General features: G+C 37.9%; 1 protein-coding gene across 1 annotated transcript in view; it reads right to left on the minus strand.

Moving 5' to 3' along the window:
- Nucleotides 1-2,860: 2,860 nt before the first annotated feature.
- trpc7b (transient receptor potential cation channel, subfamily C, member 7b) overlaps nt 2,861-22,001 on the minus strand; it is a 69,436-nt gene continuing 50,295 nt past the window's right edge. The window contains exons 9-12 of the mRNA XM_086314761.1: nt 20,854-21,072; nt 5,498-5,578; nt 4,486-4,561; nt 2,861-3,044 (exon numbers count right to left, since the gene is read on the minus strand). Coding sequence (XP_086170887.1) covers nt 2,905-3,044; nt 4,486-4,561; nt 5,498-5,578; nt 20,854-21,072 — 516 coding nt within the window. The 3' untranslated portion in view covers nt 2,861-2,904. The remainder of the gene's footprint in view (nt 3,045-4,485; nt 4,562-5,497; nt 5,579-20,853; nt 21,073-22,001) is intronic.

Raw genomic sequence — 22,001 nt, forward strand, 5'->3', positions numbered from 1 at the left:
AAAGCCTTCTGATTAAATACTTACTATCTATTTGAATTAGAAATATACTTGGTCGTATTTTCCTACTAGCGAGTTTAAGCCCTATCTATAAGAATGAAGTCCTATCTGTAAGAATGAAATTATACAGTAGTGTATGTATATATACATACACTACTGTACATTTTAATTATACATATATATGCAGGTTTTAGGTTTTACTGTCAAAGATGACTTGATGGTTTTGGGAACTACCTGGGCTCTGCCTGGCAAACACCCACTTTCAAAGTTGTTTGTTCAAGCATTTGTTTAACTTGGACCACTATTAGGAACTCTAAAGTGATGCAACAGCAAGTCGGTAATTTATCATCAGCTCTTGCTGCGGTCTTTTATTTTCCTGCAATCCTGTTTCAGCCTCTTTTCTGTCTACGTGGCTTTTGTTCTGTGGTGGATGCAAAGTAGAAATTTAAGAGGACCTGCTAACAAAAGATTTTCTTTGACAATTTAAAAACATGCTGTATTCCCTCTCTCGTATAGAGGCTAGAGACATTTTCTAGGCTAATATTTACCAGTGTTTACTTTCTTTTTCTTAATGCCAGTTGCTGCGTTCATGTGTTGAACTAGTGAATAAACACTGCTGAACCAATTATAGTTCTTAAGCAGGAAAAGCACTTACTCTGTAGCAGGAGATTAGAAAATATCCTTAAAAAAGCCCTCTAACTCCTGCAATGTCTACTTGCAGGAGAAATAGTGCATACTAGCTAGGACAATTACTAGAACCATGAAAAAAATTCCTAATGACACTGTTGCTGATGGCTGCAATAGGCCCATCTTGACTCTTCCATCTGAGGGCAAATAACTACTGTAACCAGCCACACAATAAAAGAATGGTAATATAGTTCTGCGTTAGCTTAAATATATTTACATTTTATCTGATTAATTTCAAGAAGGATTGATGAAAGTGAACGGTATATTCTAATTTTCTGAATTCATAGAAAAAGCCTTGGAGGAACCAGTCTAACCCACTGATTATGACATGGCGTCTCTAAACTTAAATGTGGAAAAATGTGCAGATTGGTGTGACTGCCAGCACTGGATGTTGATGTTTTGAATGAAGTATAATTTTCAAGGATTCAAGAAAGAACCTTGAATTTAAGGACAGGAGCTTCTTAACTAGAGCTACTGGTGTGTCTTTCAGCTTTGGGATGCCTAGTATGTTCATATTTGCTTTAAATCAAAATCTGGGCCTCAGTCACAAATGGGAACGATGATGTATCTGATCCCACAGGTCATCATCGATTTTAGCACCCCATTTATATAATATACTACAATAATGTCCAGATTTAATAACTTCTCAAACTGTTTTATACTTTTTTTTATTTTGTTTGTTTAAACTATTGTTCAGCTACAACCAATGTCTAACACAACACTTTAGTTTATGCTGTTGTATGTCAAATATGTCTCCAAAATAAAATAAAGACCATAAAATAACTCTGCACAGCTTCTGCAGCTGAATTCCAGTTTTACTGCCAGATCACTGCATACATAAATATATCTCTGCATCTCGGAGATTTTCTCTCCTCACAAATGTCTGGCTGCCCTGGAGCAGACTCAGTTTTGCTACCTTCATGGGCTTAACCTCAGTGCTGACCTTCTGGATTTAGAGTTGTAAACATCGTGGACCTGTCATTTTTTTGTTACCATTTTAGAAAACTCGAGACACTTAGTGCTCCAAACACACAGTGGAGAGGGGAATATCTAAAGCAATTATCTCGGCCATACTTCAACACGCTGGTTTAAAGTTGTTGAAACAAGAATGGCCCTCTCGATTTTAAAGAATGGAAGAGAGGTATTGTGAAAGCCTCAGATTAGTTTCTGTTTATCCTAACTGTCATTTTCTTTTCTGGCAGCATGAATGAGGTAAAGAAGAAACTGTCTGAGTGGATTTTTTTTTCTTAAATTACAGTCATTTTGTTCTAGCATGGATCTTCTGGATCTGCAGGACCTAATACTGTCTGTGCTATGAGGACAGAATTCTAAATGACATTAAGATAATAAGATAATGTTTAATATTTCAGTGGTTTATTTAATGACTTTTAAATAGGTGCATTTTTCCTGAATCCATAGAGTCCTGATCATAGGTTGTGCACTATGAATGGATATGCATTAATTAGACAGCCTGCTGTATAAAGGTGTGTGCAGTATTCTCACAGGCATCTATGCTTGCCCCAACAAAGTGAGGACTCAGAAGCAATGCCAGCCTCTCCGGTGTAAATAACAGTGGCAGGTTTTTTTTTTTAAAGATATTTTTCTCACTTGTTCCTCTCCCCCTCCAGCCCTCTCTCTGTGTCATCCCGTTTCTGGGTTTCCCTCTCCGAGTTGGTGATACATTGATATATCTTGGCAGTGGGTGTGGGGGCTTTTACTGCCTCAGTCTTATGCCCCGTGGTGCCTCGTCATATCTCATGGAAGTTGTGTTTTCCTCCTCATTCGTCTCCCTCTGCCTCCCACCCAGCCTGCGAGGCTCTTTCTTCCTCTTCTTTCTCGCGCCTCGTGAAAGACTTTGCCTTTAATTAGAATTGAACTGTCAGCACAAAACCCCTCTGACTCGCTTTACTTCACCTCTGACCCTCTTGTGTTCACAATCTGCTTTTCACATTCCTCCCTAATTGTGTCCTTGCATAACTAAATCAGCTGTTTCACTCTGCCCAGTTTCTTTATGTCATGTTTTTCTTCCACTGTCCTCCATTCATCCTGTCTATCTCATAAACATCCTACTTCCCCTGTCTCTTTTCTCTCCCTCTTGTACTATCAAGGCCTTAAAAATACCTGTGCTCACCCAGCTTTCTGCTCCCAACCCCCCCACCCCCAACCTCTTCCTGATTTCACCCTTTCTCACATTCTCCCCATCTCTTCTTGCAAGTCCTGTCAGTGTCTCATGGTGTTCTTGCCAAACTTGTCGCCAAGTTGCTGGATAAGCAGAGCCAGCTCGCCTGCGGCCTGGGACTTCTCCTCCAGGAGTTCATAGCGGAGGCTGGAAATGTCTTGCTTGATCTCCTTCAGCTCGCCTACAACACAGTCACACACGGACACAGGTACAAAAGAAGAGCTGAGGTATGGCACAGGAATTAGGGCACATTAGTACGAATGATCAAAGACATGCATGCAGGTAGGCAGTAACCTACAGGATCACACAAAAACTGTTGATCCATGTGAGCAATGACATCATTTTACACTGAAGTACACACAGTGCAGTCTCAAACGCAGTAACGCATAACTCTTGTCCCTCCCAGTCCATTTAGAAAATTTAAAAACCTTTTCAAAGCTTCAGTTTCATCTAAAAAGTTATTAGGCTCGTTTTTCTTTCTTCAGTAAACACACAATACTCCACGGTGACAAAGCCATTTTTCAATCTAATAAAACTAAGAGGTGAATATTAAATTTTGAATTTTTTTTAGGCTTCAAATGTTGCTGCAACTAAAACGAAGACAGTTGCGCCTAATTCACCTGAAATAATTAGTACATAAGGTCTCACAGTTAATGGTGTGTCAAAGTGAAAGCCAACCCACTATGTTCACAGAACTGTCTGCACAATCATCACAAAAGCCTGTCTAAAGTAACAATTGGGGGAGGATCCAAGAAATTTTCTGCAGCATTCAAAGTGTTCATTGTTCTCTAATGGAGAAAAGTTGAAAACGTATGAACAGTCTCTTTAGATCTGCCTACTTAGCCAAACAGAGTAATGAGAGATGAAAGGGCCCCGATGCAACACGTAACCAGAAATCAGGTGATCACTATTAATGAGTTCCAGAGCTCCTTTGCAAAGATGGGATAACTTTACAAGACAAATTCAATGCAGCAGCCACCAATTAGGCTTTTGTTGTAGATTGGCCAAACAGAAGCCATTCCTCACTAAAAGGCACGTAGCAGCCCGCGAGGAGTTTGCCAAAAGGCACCTGGATGTATTTCTGACCATGCAAAGCAAACTCCTCTGGTCTAATGACAGGATGATTAAACTACTGGCTGAAATTCCCAGTGGAGTGTGTATAGGAAACCAGGCACTGAGTGTTCCCTCATTAATACCATCCCTACAGCCAAACATGATGGGGGAGCATCATACTGTGGGGATGCTCTACTTCAACAAAGACTTAGGAGTACAGAGACACCTGAAAGTGGCTCCCCCATCCAACCTTGTTGGAAATTTTCCAAAATAATGGTATGCCAACCTTGTGCAAACCTCTCCACACTCCGAATACTTATGTTAAAAGCATATTTTAACCTTTTATTTTTTAATTTATACACACACACACACGCACAAGCATTTTTACTCTGTCTTTTTAAAGTGTTACAACTCCATTTATATTTTTTAAGTGAACTGAATCTATTAAGACATTTTTATACATACATATGCAGAAAAGTTGAAAGCGTCTGAAAACTTTCCGAACCCAGTGTTCCTTAAGCACATAATGACACAATGAAAGTGGGCTTTAATGAAGAGGGAATTTTTACCTTCATTAACTTCATCACTCTCTCTGTCCACTTGAGCCTTAAGCACATAACGCTTAATCAGGCGCTTCATGATCTTCTATGAGAAAGAGAAGAAAAAGAAGATTAGACAAAGAGGACGTGTCAAGGGGATGTGACGACGGATGCTATATTTACCCAGTAAACTTCTCTGATTGCATATTTCAAAACTCATCCACGCTTGTGTGTAAACATAAGCACAAAGCTGTGAGGACAGTGAGTGAGTACTGTGCCTTTGAGATAGTAAGTGAGACACTGAGAATAAATCTGTGGCCAACAGGGATCTGCTGCAACTGTTTCCAAGCTTCAAGCTGTCAATTTCTGCATGTAGGCACTGTGAACATGGGTCAGTACTGGTCACCCCACATGTAGCATACATGCACACCACACCAATTGACATCTCACTTTTGTGTGTGGGTGTGTGTAGTGTAGTCTAGTAAAAAACACACAAAATAGGAGGCTTAAGACAAAAGTGGAGTCAGCCTATCAAGGAAGCTAGATTTCCCTCAGGGGAGAGGTGAAGAACAGACTAAGGTGGAAAGCATCTTTCCCCTTCTCAGTGTTATACTTTGAGCTCATTTACTGAGTGCCTACCTTCGATCTCTTTCAAACAGCTCATTAGAGGAATTTTCAGCCTTACCCTGTTTCTCTCTCTTCTCTTTTTACCTCTTCCTTTCAGTCAGTGCCCTTCCATTGAAACTTGAGAGATTTCTTCCTCTCCACCATCTCTACCTTATCTCTGTGTCTTCCTCACACCTTCTTTCTTCTTTCTTCTGTGTCAGAATTTCCTCATTGCTTCCCTCTCCTTTCTCCTTCACTGTCATCACCCTGCAGCAAACCTTGCCCTCCCATCTAATACTATTCTCTTACATATTCCTTATGCTGTCTGTTTGTCTCCCATTTGATTCCTTCTTGCCTCCATCAAAATTTTAAGTCTTGTCTCCTTATCACTCCACACATCCTGTGCTCTCTGTATCCAGTTCGGTCTCCATCTTACCTGGTATCTGGTGGGGTGTTTTCTAGCTTTTCTCTGGGTGAACTCTTCTCCAGGCCGTGGATAAGACTTGAAGCGTTCATCCTACAAGAGCAAGAAACAGATAGAAGAAGTCGAGTGTTAATGTCATATTTCAGGTTCTATGGATCATGTCGGACGGAAGCATTTGAAAAGGGTGTTAACGGAGGCATCATAGTGGCAAGACGGCAATAAAAGAAAGGCTAGGGCTTAGTGTTTATTAATATCTGTAGTTGAGATGTTTTAAAAGAGAAGGCAAAGAGAGTTGACTGCATAACCTTGCCAGAAAGAATCTTTATTAACTCACTCCTAAGTGCCTTTCATGTCTATGACCTTGCTTTATAGCATGTGTGTCACTTCAACACTGCAGTGTAAAAAAAATAAAGGGTATAAACTGAAGTGCGAACACATGCAACAAGCTGGTCTACAGTAAAAGCAGGAAACATCAAAAAGACCAAATGCTCAAAAGGAGACTAAGTTTAGCAATAAACAGATGAATAACCTATCCTATCCTATCCTATAACTTCCGACAAGGCTTTAAGTTATGAAGCATCCGAGTGGATTCCAATAATCTTTTTTCTCCAAGAACAGATGAAATGTTTAACTGTAAAAAGACAACCCAAATTGTTTGAATAAAAATAAGACCATGCAAATAACTACTGTAACTTAATAAAAATGGGTTCCCTTTAAAATCAAACCAGAAGAACCCCTTAGCTAATGTTCGTTATGAGAGAGCATTTATCAAGATGAAAAGCTTGGTACTTCAGTTGTCAGTTTGAGCTCTCAGTGACTTTATGTTTTTTTTTTTTTGCAGGGAAGTTCATCTTGTGAACTGGAGGAACAGCAACCGTGGCTCAGGGGGTTGGGAAGCGTATCTGTAACCGGAAGGTCGCCGGTTCGATCCCTGGGCTCTCTGTCCTGGTCGTTGTGTCCTTGGGCAAGACACTTTACCCTACTGCCTACTGGCAGTGTTGGGGAGTAACGGAATACATGTACCGCCGTTACGTATTTAAAATATGAGTAACTGTATTCCGTTACAGTTACCGTTTAAAAAGGTGGTATTTAGAATACAGTTACTTTGTTGAAATAAATGGATTACACTGCGGTACTTTCCTGTTTCATATTGTCGCGGGTCAGGACTGTTTGGGTTTGTTTGACAGCTACGTTCTGTTGTTCCAGGCGGCAGCGTTACGGTTGCCATGGTTACAGGGCGACGCTCTCTCTCTCTCTGCGACTGTGTGTTTCCTGGGTGAGAGAGCGCCTTTTCGTTGTTGTTGTGCTAAGCTAACAGGCAGAATGCTACAAGCATAGCTCTAAAGAATGTAGCATCATGGGCAGTGTAGTCCGTGCTGCAGGGAGAATGGACTGCCATACACGTTATGGGTCTGTGAGCGAGGAGGGAGAAAAAGGGGAGTGGAAAGGTACGAGCTGTCATCGAGGAAAAACGGGAGCTGGAAGCATGTAAATATAATAATACGGTAACCACTGCAGCCAAGAAGAGAGCCTGACGAGCCCAGTTGTAAGTAAGCTATTAAGACTCGACTGTACACCGTGTTCGTGTTTTCCTCCGAAAACAATAAGTTCCGTTTGAGCAGCCTTTCAACGCCTCTCTCTGTCAAGAAAAGTTGACCCACACAACAAAGTAAAGCTATTTTTCGGCTACGGACCCGCCGTATTAGTCAGAGGTCCCTTTACTACAGTTCGGAGTCGCGGACCTTCAGTAATAGTAATAAATCACACAGCAATAGTACATTCACGTTGTTGTAAAAAGCATGATAATATATTAAGTAATCCAAAGTATTCAGAATACGTTACTGTCATTGAGTAACGTAACGGAATACGTTACAGAATACATTTTGGGGCATGTATTCTGTAATCTGTAGTGGAATACATTTTAAAAGTAACCTTCCCAACACTGCCTACTGGTGTTGGCCAGAGGGGCCGATGGCGCGAAATGGCAGCCTCGCTTCTGTCAGTCTGCCCCAGGGCAGCTGTGGCTACAACCGTAGCTTGCCTCCACCAGTGTATGAATGCGAGAGTGAATGAATAGTGGTATTGTAAAGCGCTTTGGGTGCCTTGAAAAGTGCTATATAAATCCAATCCATTATTGTGTGGATGCTTTAAGCATCCACACTATTGAGTTCCTCTTGGGACTTCCGTACACTTTTTGGCACTTAACTACTTCCACAATTTTCAGCCGATTTTCACCGTTCAAATTTTAAAATATTCTGCTATTTCTGCTAATTCCTGCTATGTCTTTTGGTATTTTTCACTATTATACTTTTTAAAATATTAAGCTTAATTTGTCCCATTGAAATGAATGGGAAACTTCAGCAATTCTGCTAAAATTTGCTTGTTTCTGAAACTTAACTACTTCCTCATATTTTCACGTAGAACAACCATTCAAACTTTAAAATGTTCTCAAATTATTGGGCTATTCAGGTATGATTCAGCTTTTTCAAATCTTTTACCGTTTTACCTTTATGCCTCTTAAAGTTTTCAGTTGCAAAATTGTGATTTTTCACAAAATACATGCGTTGTTATGGTTGCTATGCACTTGGCTTCCAGTGTGCCACTGAAGGTTTTGCAGTCTTCTCTTCATGTCCGAACAACTTCTTGCTACTTGCTCAATCTTCACTCAACTTCCACAAATTATACATCAAAACATAGGTATTTTTGCTGGGTTTCCGAAAATGTCACTATCATTGTTGTGGTATTCATAGAACTTTCGCAAATCTCCTCAGACCAACACAATGTCGGAAAACTCTCCATATAAAGTGAATGGAGAGTTTGTTCAAAATCACCGCTGCATTTCTGTAATGAGAGGCATATTCGAATCGTCATATCTCCTTAACGAAGCAAAGTTAAGACATGAGGCTTGTCCCGGTATATCTTCAGACACTCGTGACGCTCACAATTCAAGAATTTCTTTCTCACGTATTACCGTTCTGAAATGAGTTGGACTTGTTTGAGGGTAGGAAATTCGTCCGTCGCTCAGATTTCTTCAAATTTCAAACCCTGGAAATGAAGCACTTTTTTCTCTCGTCATAACTTTTTGTTGGATTTCCACAGAGACCTGAAAATTTCCATGACTGTTCACCAAAGCCTGCTGTCTCTTACGGTGAAAGAATGATATCGATACTCCAAATAGATTTCGAGTTACAAAGCGTTGTTTGAGGGCAAGTCAAGCCAGTTTTTGCTTCGCTCTACTCAGTTATGGTGCATTAGAAGTCAAATATCTTTAATAATTCACATTTTAATGATAAATTGTCAACACTGGAAGATTCCCCCATCTCTTCTGAACAAAACGGTGTAAGAATGACCGCTCTAGCCCCTACGGTTAGGAAATTATGGTCATTTGTTTGAGGGGAGTCGTCATTATGAGAAATAGGCTGCAATAATCCTGTGCCTCTCTGTGCTGCGTGTGTAAAAAGATGCACCTGTTTTGGCGGGAAAAAGTACACAGGCTCTCTGATTGGTGGATTCAAATTCAGCAGCTCCCAGGCTGACCTAGAAACTTACTTCTCTCTCCCTGTGCATTTTTTTGCTGATTTTTTCATTTAACAAGTATATTTGAGGGACCCTCAGCATGTTCATCATTTTTTCAGCTGTCCATTTTGCTTTTCCAATTTTTCTGTTTAACTTATTACTATTGTGCTAAATCATACTATTTCTGCTATTTTATAAGATTTGTGCAAAATATAGTATTTCTGCCAAATATAGTATTTCTGATTATTTATAGTTTTTCCACTAAATCATAGTACAGTATTTCTGCTTTTTATAGGATTTGTGCTAAAACATAGTATTTCTACTAAATGTAGTATTTATGCTTAATCATACTATTTCTGCTTTTCATAGAATTTGTGCCTAATATAGTATTTCTGCTAAATTACAGTATTTATGCTTTTTATACTATTTGTGCTAAAACATAGTATTTCTACTAAATGTAGTATTTATGCTTAATCATACTATTTCTGCTTTTTATAGGATTTGTGCCTAATATAGTATTTCTGCTTTTTATAGGATTTTTGCTCAAACATAGTATTTCTACTAAATGTAGTGTTTATGCTTAATCATACTATTTCTGCTTTTTATAGGATTTGTGCTTAATATAGTATTTCTGCTAAATTATAGTATTTCTGCTTTTTATAGTATTTGTGCTAAAACATAGTATTTCTACTAAATGTAGTGTTTATGCTTAATCATACTATTTCTGCTTTTTATAGGATTTGTGCTTAATATAGTATTTCTGCTAAATTATAGTATTTGTGCTTTTTATAGTATTTGTGCTAAAACATAGTATTTCTACTAAATGTAGTATTTATGCTTAATCATAGTATTTCTATATATTTCTGCCAGGTCCCCAGGCAGCCAATCCTCTGTGAGGACTGAGACATTCAAATTTTCAAATCAGGGCCTGCACGGCTTCCCAGCCAATCATATATGTGTCCTGAGGCATTCAAATTTGCATATTGGGGCCTTCATGGCTTCTAAGCCAGCCAATCATATCTGAGGGCTGAGGAATTCAAATCCACAAATCAGGGCCTGCACGGCTTCCCAGCCAGCCAATCATATATGTGGTCTGAGGCATTCAAATTTGCATATTGGGGAATTCGTGGCTTCTAAGTCAACAAGTCATCCATGTCATATATCTCTAAAAACTCATATTTTAATGATAAATTGTCAACACTTGAAGATTCCCCCATCTCTTCTGAACAAAACGGTGTAAGAATGACCGCTCTAGCCCCTACGGTTAGGAAATTATGGTCATTTGTTTGAGGGGAGTCGTCATTATGAGAAATAGACTGCAATCCGGTTGTTCAGTGATGACGCGACGAATCCTACTTCCGGGTCTAAAGTAGTCTGCATTTAATATGGCATTTGTGTTGTTAACATGTTTAATGTTATGTATTTTCTTCTATTTGATCTCAAAAAGCTCCTAAAACAGTCAGCGATCACTGTTGACCTCCCTCTGCTTTTATTACCGCTAATCATTTATTTAAGCTCAGTTTTTAAAACCTTAGGATGTAATTACAGCCCAGCCCATGCAGCAGTATATGAATGACTAACCTCGTATTGTGGATGGATTATCTCAGTTGTTCTCCTGGCTGAAGTTTGGTCCGTTTACAGCATCCTGCCATGCAATTACATTTGTTCCTGACCACCGAGAACACTCACGGTAACTTTTATCAAGTGGAAAAAAAGTTAGCTTGTTTATATTATGCTAACATAGCTGTGTCGCTAGTGGTCACGTAGCACATCATTATATACCAGCTAGCCAAACTTCAGTAACCCTACAAACGTCACTGCTGTTTAGCTTTCTGTCTTCATTTATGTTGGAAGTGATAACAGAGCTGTACGTTTTAATTTGTTTCCAAAACCCCGCAGTCAGGACATGCTATATTGTATTTAGATAGAAGCTAGCGAGCTAACTCCCTGCTAACTTCTAACTCCGTTAAATGTCATAAATTCTGTTTTCATGGATGCCTGGATGTTAAACTCAATTGTTACACCTGGTAGAGCAGAACGCTGATCATTTTATTAAAGATGAAAGACTTTAGACAGTTTTTCAACTCTCAGTAATGCCATAGTGATCGTTTGATATATGGACCTGCAGCGGAGTTTAGACCCAGACACGGCTAGTGATGTCAGACTGAACAACCGGATAATCCTGTGTCTCTCTGTGCTGCGTGTGTAAATAGATGCACCTGTTTTGGCGGGAAAAAGTGCACAGGCTCTCTGATTGGTGGATTCAAATTCAGCAGCTCCCAGGCTGACTGAGCTAGAAACTTACTTCTCTCTCCCTGTGTGTGTGTGTGTGTGTGTGTTAGTGATGGGTCGTTCGCGAACGAAATGGCTCTTAGAGCCGACTCTTTGACGTGAACGACGCGAGCCGGCTCCTTATCGCGAGCCGTCACGTGGGTTTTTTTTTTTTTTTTCTTTCTCTCAGCCTCTCTCTCGCACTTTTTTTCCGCTTCACTCTGCACGCGAGCCTTGTGCTTTACGCTGGGCAGAGGGGGGAGGGGCGGTAGTTACAGAGAGAGAGAGAGAAAGAGAGGCAGGGACAACAACATTAGAAAGGTATAGTAATCATCCACAACTATTTTCAGTTGCAGATGATAAAGGATTGAGAAAGTTTATTCATGCAGGTCCATATGACAGAGAATATGCATGTTCTTTTAGTTTTCATATTATAATTTATATTTAATTGTGTTGTGGTTTGCAGTGTTTTGTGTTCTTTTCACTTTAAATTTGTGAAAGGAAAAAGCTGAAAATTTAAATAGTTAAAACTTGAAATGTGAATAGTTGATTTTTGTATTATATGATTTATTTATTACATTTTATGTGGAGTGAATAAATAAAAGTATATTTACGGTGGCCCCTAGAGACAAAGCACATACAAACTTCAAATCACGTACGAACTCTGAAGCATGTACAAACTCCAAAACACGTAAAAACACGTACAAACTCCAAAACACGTAAAAACTCCAAAACACGTACAAACTCCGAAGCACATAAAAACTCAGAAGCATATAAAAACTCAAAACACGTACAAAAGACAACAGAAGTGCTCCAGGATGCTGGGCGCAGTGTTGAGCCTTTGTTATCTTGTGGCTACACAAGCCAGCAAGTACCAACGACTGGATTTGGTGTGTGGTAATAACAGGTAAATGAACTTTTTTTTAAATTATTTGAATATATATATGAGTGCCTGTGTATAAATACACAAACAATACACACATGCTTTCAATTGTGTAATTTAAGTGATCTAGTAGCTCGGCTTTGGAAGTTCAGTTCATGCTAGAAATGTGTTTTGGAGTTTGTACGTGTTTTGTCTCTAGGGGCCACCGCATATATTTATATATAAACATATATAAATAAAACCACTTGTTTTTATGTTAGTAATTCCTTTTGTGCATAATTTTATATTATTGTTAATAATAAATTAATTAAAGCAACAAAACAACCTGAAGAGCCGGTTCGGAGCCGAAAGAGCCGGCTCTTTTTAGTGAGCCGAACCGAAAGAGCCGGATCTCTAAAAAGAGCCGGAAATCCCATCACTAGTGTGTGTTTGTGTGTGTGTGTGTGACAGAGAGAGAGAGAGAGAGAGAGAGAGAGAGAGAGAGAAGGCCTTTTAATGGGATGATCTCATTCTAAGATTCAAATTCAATATATTTAGACTGGTTGACTGAATTGGATCTTGTGTGTGTGTCTCTCTGTGCATGTGTGTTTCCTTATGTGTACATATTTCTGATTGTGTGGCTGTTATATATTTTTTTGCTGATTTTTTTCATTTAACAAGTATATTTGAGGGACCCTCAGCATGTTCAGCATTTCTTCAGCTGTCCATTTTGCTTTTCCAATTTTTCTGTTTAACTTATTACTATTGTGCTAAATCATACTATTTCTGCTATTTTATAAGATTTGTGCTTAATATACTATTTCTGCTTTTAATAGGATTTGTGCTTAATATAGTATTTCTGCTTTTTATAGGATTTGTGCTTAATATACTATTTCTGCTTTTTATAGGATTTGTGCTTAATATAGTATTTCTGCTAAATGTAGTATTTATGCTTAATCATACTATTTCTATATATTTCTGCCAGGCAGCCAATCCTCTGTGCGGACTCAGACACATATCACATATCAGGGCCTGCACGGCTTCCCAGCCAGCCAATCATGTCTGTGGTCTTCCGTTTCCTCTCTCGTCATATCTCAGCGACGGTTGTACAAAGAGCAATGAAAATCGCAGTCAAAGTACACCAAAGTCCGCTGATTCACCCAGTACAAGAATTATGCCTCTAGTCCACCTAGTTTTTGAGTTACACAACGTTTTGTAACTCCAAAAAACGGCGTTTTTCGCCTCTCACCGGGATCTAATTCTGACTGCTCATCACCCTGTTTTTCAAAACTGCTCCTCTCTTTCCCAGTGGCGCAGTTGGTAATGACACGGGTCTGCAAGCCAAAGATCGTGGGTTCGATTCCACCTTGGTCAACATGTTTTTTTCCCTACAAATTAATACACTGTCACAGACCAGTAATTCATATTCATCATTTATTACAATTCTGCAAACTTTTATGATTTTACCAGCTTTTCTAATATGGACCTCACATTCTTAACACTCCATGGCACAAATACTCTTACCTTTAGGCTCTGTGTATATGTGTGTGTGTATCAATATTTCTCCCATTTTAAAGTATTACTCCTCCATAATTGTATTTCTGTTAAATCAAAGTACTTTTACTACATCTTAGTACTTCTGCTCAATCATAGTATTTCTGCTAAATCATTGTTATTATGCTATATTGTAGTATTTCTGCTCAATCATACTATTTCTACTATATTATACTTTTCTTTCTAAATATAGCATTTCTGCTATATAATTGTATTTCTGCTATGTTATAATATTTGTGCTAAACCAGAGTATTTGTGCTGTATCATAGTATTTCTGCCAAATTATAATATTTGTGCTAAAACATAGTCTTAATTTAAAATTACAATATTCATAGTTCATCACAGCGTCTCTGGTAAATCACAGTATTTCTGCTATGTTGTACTATTTTTCTAAATCATAGTGTTTCTGTAATGCTTAAGTATTTTTGTCTAAATATATTCTTTCTGTTATCTTATACTATTTCTCCTAAATTCTTGTATTTTTGAGAAGTTATGTTTCTGGTAAGTTACAATATTTCTGCTAAATTCTGCTATGCTATTGTATTTCTGCCAAGTATTATGTTTCCTCTAAGATATTGCAGTTCTGCTAAGTTATTCCATTTTAGCAAAGTTCCTTTGCTTCTGCAAAGTTTTTACAATTTCTGCAACTTTTCAGCTTTTTCAGCTACTTTTTGCATACAGCTTCAGCTTTAAAGCATCCACACTGCATTTTCGCAGGAAATGCAAATTTTTCTAGTTCTAGTTGCTTCCGTACACTTTTTGGCACTTAACTACTTCCACAATTTTCAGCCGATTTTCACCGTTCAAATTTTAAACTATTCTGCTATTTCTGCTAATTTACGCTATATCTTTTGGTATTTTTCACTATTATACTTTTTAAAATATTAAGCTTTTTTCCTTTAATTTGTCCCATTGAAATGAATGGGAAACTTCAGCAATTCTGCTAAAATTTGCTTGTTTTTGAAACTTAACTACTTCCTCATATTTTCACCTAGAACAACCATTCAAACTTTAAAATGTTCTCAAATTATTGGGCTATTCAGGTATAAATCAGCTTTTTCAAATCTTTTACCTTTTTACTTTTATGCCTCTTAAAGTTTTGAGTTGCAAAATTGTGATTTTTCACAAAATACATGCGTTGTTATGGTTGCTATGCTCTTGGCTTCCAGTGTGACACTGAAGCTTTTGCAGTCTTCTCTTCATGTCCGAACAACTGTTTGCTACTTGCTCAATTTTCACTCAACTTCCACAAATTATACATCAAAACGTAGGTATTTTTGCTGGCTTTCAGGAAATGTCACTATCATTGTTGTGGGATTTATAGAATCTCCTCAGACCAACACAATGTCAGAAAACTCTCCATATAAAGTGAATGGAGAGCTTGTTCAAAATCACCGCTGGATTTCTGTAATGAGAGGCATATTCGAATCGTCATATCTCCTTAACGAAGCAAAGTTAAGACATGAGGCTTGTCCCCGAATATCTTCAGACACCCCTGACGCTCACAATTCAAGAATTTCTTTCTCACCTATTACCGTTCTGAAATGAGTTGGACTTGTTTGAGGGTAGGAAATTCGTCCTTCGCTCAGATTTCTTCAGATTTCAAACTGTGGAAATGAAGCACTTTTTTCTCTCGTCATAACTTTTTGTTGGATTTCCACAGAGACCTGAAAATTTCCATGACTGTTCACCAAAGCCTGCTGTCTCTTACGGTGAAAGAATGATATCGATACTCCAAATAGATTTCAAGTCACAAAGCGTTGTTTGAGGGCAAGTCAAGGCAGTTTTTGCTTCGCTCTACTCAGTTATGGTGCATTAGAAGTCAAATATCTTTAATAATTCATATTTTAATGATAAATTGTAAACACTGGAAGATTACCCCATCTCTTCTGAACAAAACGGTGTAAGAATGACCGCTCTAGCCCCTACGGTTTGGAAATTATGGTCATTTGTTTGAGGGGAGTCCTCACTATGAGAAATAGGCTGCAATAATCCTGTGCCTCTCTGTGCTGCGTGTGTAAAAAGATGCACATGTTTTGGCGGGAAAAAGTACACAGGCTCTCTGATTGGTGGATTCAAATTCAGCAGCTCCCAGGCTGACCTAGAAACTTACTTCTCTCTCCCTGTGCATTTTTTTGCTGATTTTTTCATTTAACAAGTATATTTGAGGGACCCTCAGCATTTTCATCATTTTTTCAGCTGTCCATTTTGCTTTTCCAATTTTTCTGTTTAACTTATTACTATTGTGCTAAATCATACTATTTCTGCTATTTTATAAGATTTGTGCCTAATATAGTATTTCTGCTAAATTACAGTATTTCTGCTTTTTATACTATTTGTGCTAAAATATAGTATTTCTACTAAATGTAGTATTTATGCTTAATCATACTATTTCTGCTTTTTATGGGATTTGTGCCTAATATAGTATTTCTGCTTTTTATAGGATTTTTGCTCAAACATAGTATTTCTACTAAATGTAGTGTTTATGCTTAATCATCCTATTTCTGCTTTTTATAGGATTTGTGCTTAATATAGTATTTCTGCTAAATTATAGTATTTCTGCTTTTTATAGTATTTGTGCTAAAACATAGTATTTCTACTAAATGTAGTATTTATGCTTAATCATAGTATTTCTATATATTTCTGCCAGGTCCCCAGGCAGCCAATCCTCTGTGAGGACTTAGACATTCAAATTTTCAAATCAGGGCCTGCACGGTTTCCCAGCCAATCATATATGTGTCCTGAGGCATTCAAATTTGCATATTGGGGCCTTCATGGCTTCTAAGCCAGCCAATCATATCTGAGGGCTGAGGAATTCAAATCCACAAATCAGGGCCTGCACGGCTTTCTAGCCAGCCAATCATATATGTGGCCTCAGGCATTCAAATTTGCATATTGGGGAATTCGTGGCTTCTAAGTCAACAAGTTATCCATGTCGTATATCTCTAAAAATTCACATTTTAATGATAAATTGTTAACACTGGAAGATTCCCCCATCTCTTCTGAACAAAACGGTGTAAGAATGACCGTTCTAGCCCCTACGGTTAGGAAATTATGGTCATTTGTTTGTGGGGAGTCCTCACTATGAGAAATAGGCTGCAATAATCCTGTGCCTCTCTGTGCTGCGTGTGTAAAAAGATGCACCTGTTTTGGCGGGAAAACGTAAACAGCCACTCTGATTGGTGGATTTAAATTCGGCAGCTCTCTCCCTCTGTGTCTGTCTGTGTGTGTGTGTGTGTGTGTGTGTGTGTGTGTGTGTGTGTGTGTGTGTGTGTGTGTGTGTTTAGTGGGAGAGAGAGGACCCTGCCCTTATTTGGCAGCATGTCATTGTAGGATTTAAATTGAATATAGTTAGACTGGTTGACTGGATTAGAGCCTGTGTTTGTGTGTCCCTCTGTGCATTTCTGTTTCAATATGCCTCCATATTTGTAATTTTGTAAGTTATTACTATTCTGCTAAATCATAGTATTTCTGGTACTTTTCGGTACTTGTGCTAAATACAGTATTTCTGCTAAATCATACTATTTCTGCTTTTCATAAGATTTGTGACTAATATAGTATTTCTGCTAAATTATAGTATTTATTCTTTTTATAGGATTTGTGCCTAACATAGTATTTCTGCTAAATTATAGTATTTCTGCTTTTTATACTATTTGTGCCTAATATAGTATTTCTGCTTTTTATAGGATTTGTGCTTAATATAGTATTTCTGCTTTTTATAGTATTTGTGCTAAAACATAGTATTTCTACTAAATGTAGTATTTATGCTTAATCATAGTATTTCCATATATTTCTGCCAGGTCCCCAGGCAGCCAATCCTCTGTGAGGACTGAGACATTAGAATTTTCAAATCAGGGCCTGCACGGCTTCCCAGCCAATCATATATGTGTCCTGAGGCATTCAAATTTGCATATTGGGGCCTTCATGGCTTCTAAGCCAGCCAATCATATCAGGGCTGAGGAATTCAAATCCACAAATCAGGGCCTGCACGGCTTCCCAGCCAGCCAATCATATATGTGGCCTCAGCCATTCAAATTTGCATATTGGGGAATTCGTGGCTTCTAAGTCAATAAGTCATCCATGTCATATATCTCTAAAAATTCATATGTTAATGATAAATTGTAAACACTGGAAGATTCCCCCATCTCTTCTGAACAAAACGGTGTAAGAATGACCGCTCTAGCCCCTACGGTTAGGAAATTATGGTCATTTGTTTGAGGGGAGTCGTCGCTATGAGAAATAGACTGCAATAATCCTGTGCCTCTCTGTGCTGCGTGTGTAAAAAGATGCACCTTTTTTGGCGGGAAAACGTAAACAGCCACTCGGATTGGTGGATTTAAATTCGGCAGCTCTCTCCCTCTGTGTCTGTCTGTGTGTGTTTGTGTGTGCGTGTGTGTGTGCGTGTGTGTGTGTGTTTGTGTGTGTGTGTGTGTGTGTGACAGAGAGAGAGAGAGAGAGAAAGCCTTTTAATGGGATGATCTCATTGTAAGATTCAAATTCAATATATTTAGACTGTTTGACTGAATTGGATCTTGTGTGTGTGTCTCTCTGTGCATGTGTGTTTCCTCATGTGTGCATATTTGTAATTGTGTGGCTGTCATAAATTTTTTTGCAGATTTTTGTCATTTAACTAGTATATTTGAGGGACCCTCAGCATGTTCAGCATTTTTTCAGCTGTCCATTTTGCTTTTCCAATTTTTCTGTTTAACTTATTACTATTGTGCTAAATCATACTATTTCTGCTATTTTATAAGATTTGTGCTTAATATACTATTTCTGCTTTTATAGGATTTGTGCTTAATATAGTATTTCTGCTTTTTATAAGATTTGTGCTTAATATAGTATTTCTGCTAAATGTAGTATTTATGCTTAATCATACTATTTCTGCTTTTCATAGGATTTGTGCTTAATATAGTATTTCTGCTAAATGTAGTATTTCTGAATAATTATAGTTTTTCTACTAAATCATAGTACAGTATTTCTGCTTTTTATGGGATTTGTGCTTAATATAGTATTTCTGTTAAATTATAGTATTTCTGCCAAATTATAATATTTGTGCTAAAACATAGTCTTAATTTAAAATTACAATATTCATAGTTCATCACAGTGTCTCTGGTAAATCACAATATTTCTGCTCTGTTGTACTATTTTTCTAAATCATAGTGTTTCTGTAATATTTAAGTATTTTTGGCTAAATATATTCTTTCTGTTATCTTATACTATTTCTCCTAAATTCTTGTATTTTTGAGAAGTTATCATGTTTCTGGTAAGTTACAATATTTCTGCTAAATTCTGCTATGCTATTGTATTTCTGCCAAGTATTATGTTTCCTCTAAGATATTGCAGTTCTGCTAAGTTATTCCATTTTAGCAAACTTCTTTTGCTTCTGCAAAGTTTTTACAATTTCTGCAACTTTTCAGCTTTTTCAGCTAGTTTTTGCATACAGCTTCAGCTTTAAGCATCCACACTGCATTTTCGCAGGAAATGCAAATTTTTCTAGTTATTATTATTATTATAGCATTTTTGCGCGCTATTGTGAGGCAAATAAATATCTTTTTAATGTATTTTTTATCATTTCTTTATTGTACCATACACCCAGACATCTACTATTGTTTCAGACTCAGTGAGTGTGAGAAACACATATCTTATGCAGAGGTTTTACAAAGGCCAACTGACAGAGCTGAAATCTCTTTGGTGTGTTTTCTGTGATCTAGTCCCCATGCAGTAACCTGCTTTGTGGGTTTTTGCTGCCTCCAGCTACCTCATATTGAAATTAATTATCCCTACTGCTGTGAAAGGCAGTTAACCAAAGAGCACAAGAACGAACATGAACACCACCACAAAACAAACACTTACCGAATGAACACAAGTACACACAATTTATGAGCATATGCTTTTTGAATCTAAAGTGATTAGCTTCACGTTTCTTAAACGGCACCAAAACATACACCATCCACTACGAAGATACAGACACAGAAAGAGCAGGCTGCCTTTTCCTAATCTCAGCTGACATTTTACACAGTACTGTAGACTGGTGCAAGCTCGTGTATCGATCGCTTGCTGTACTTCCTCGGCTCGGCTGTGAAACTGTCAGAAAACTTTAGGCGCTCACAGAAGCACCGGGGTGTAACCCATCTTGTCCTGCCTGAGCATTTGAGCAGACGCGGGTAAAGCTAATAGCCTGCCTAATAGCCTAGCTGAGGTGCTGAGGTGAGCCATTTGAGTTTAGGGATCAGGCAGCAGAAATGCCTGCAGAAAACACCAGCACCAAGACTGATTGCGCATTAAATGGTCTATAATATTTTTGTCACACGAGGCATTTTTGTCATTGCAGTGATTTTTATTTAGAAGCGCAAATCATAAGAGGAACAAAGTGTGAAACGGAACTAGATGTAATTTCTAGACTTGCAGTGGGAATATCCTACATTTCCTCTGGGGTTCCTGGTTTGCCTGTGTGCATTCTCCAATTACAGTTGCTAAAGATTCAGTATTTGATGATCATTATACAAATAACTGACCCATATGGGCAACTCCACTGAGGATTGTGGTGGGTGTAATCAGCGTTTATTGCCCCTTCATTGATTTTTAGCAGTTTAACTACTTCCATGTAGGAAAATAACAATTGCGCTTTAGCCAGAAAGGATCCTGTCAGCAGAAAAATGGATAAAAAAAGCACTGCATTTGTAGCAGTAAATATTAAATTTAGTGCTAGAAACCAAACCAAACCAAAACTTGACTACAGTTGTTAAAAAAGCTGAAACAAGGTGCTTACAAAATGTATCACTAACAATCAAAGGAGCTTGCAAAGAAAAGCGTCTGGACTTCTTTAAGTTACTTGAAGACGTTTCACCTCTCATCCGAGAGGCTTCTTCAGTTCTACGATCAAATGGTGGAGAGTCCCAGATATAAACCTAGTGGGAGTATCCCCCCACAGAGGGACAAAAGGACCCCCTGATGATCCTTTGCAAGCTCCTTTGACTACGATGACCTGGATGACTGAGAACCTTCACAGACATATCACTAACAATCAGTTTAAAAGAAATAGTCTATTATTAAATGGCTTTGGCAGCTAGGTTTGGAAAATCATTAATTAACCATGAATCACAATGTCATTAGCAGTTTGCCAAACATGTGTAAAATAATCAAATATAGTAAAAACACTGACCTTGGTCTGGGAGTTGAGCATGCCCATCTCCACCTCATTACGGTGATGGCCGTTGGCCTTGCAGAGGTGAATCAGACAGGACTTGATCCTTAGGGCCAAGTAATAGAAGGACTTAGGGCTGGGAACGAGGTTAAAGGGGGCGGGTAAGGTGCGGCCCTCATCAAAGTAGGAGAGCCAAAGCTTAGCTCGAGCAAACTTCCACTCCACATCGGCATCCTCCTGCAGAGGCAGACAGAAAGAAATCAGGTATCCAGTATCTCAAATTATTAGAAACCTTTAAAACCTTTAAATATCAAAATTTGTTTGGTTATACCCCTAAATATCAAATTTGCCCAAAATGTTGACTTTAACTATGTAACTTACATAACTGTTATTTAATTTTTTTTGTAATGTGTCAAATGAAATATTTTCGATGGGAATATATACCAAGCACATTTTTGTTAATGATTATTTGAATAAATAAAACTTTGATTTCATATATTCCAGTTGCATTTCACTCAAAATTATTGCTTAATGTTTATTGAGGGTGAAGAATGATTTTTTCAGCTTAACTATCTCAGGTAAGAAAGACGGCAATAAAAGAAGGGCTAGGGCTTAGTGTTTATTAATATCTGCAGTTGAGATGTTTTAAAAGAGAAGGCAAAGAGAGTTGACTGCATACCCTTGCTAGAAAGAATCTTTATTAACTCACTCCTAAGTGCCTTTCATGTCTATGACCTTGCTTTGTAGCATGTGTGTCACTTCAACACTGCAGTGTAAAAAAAATAAAGGGTATAAACTGAAGTGCGAACACATGCAACAAGCTGGTCTACAGTAAAGGCAGGGAACATCAAAAAGACCAAATGCTCAAAAGGAGACTAAGTTTAGCAATAAACAGATGAATAATAATCCTAGAACCTATCCTATCCTATCCTATCCTATCCTATCCTAGAACTTCCGACAAGGCTTTAAGTTATGAAGCATCCGAGTGGATTCCAATAATCTTTTTTCTCCAAGAACAGATGAAATGTTTAACTGTAAAAAGACAACCCAAATTGTCTGAATGATGATTATTTGAATAAATAAAACTTTGATTTCATATATTCCAGTTGCATTTCACTCAAAATTATTGCTTAATGTTTATTGAAGGTGAAGAATGATTTTTTTCA

This window comes from Aulonocara sp. 'chitande type north' Nkhata Bay, linkage group LG2, assembly GCF_057382095.1.
Source record: "Aulonocara sp. 'chitande type north' Nkhata Bay isolate Kocher_YH1m ecotype deep benthic linkage group LG2, A_spYH_male_GT1.1, whole genome shotgun sequence".
Lineage (NCBI taxonomy): Eukaryota > Metazoa > Chordata > Actinopteri > Cichliformes > Cichlidae > Aulonocara > Aulonocara sp. 'chitande type north' Nkhata Bay.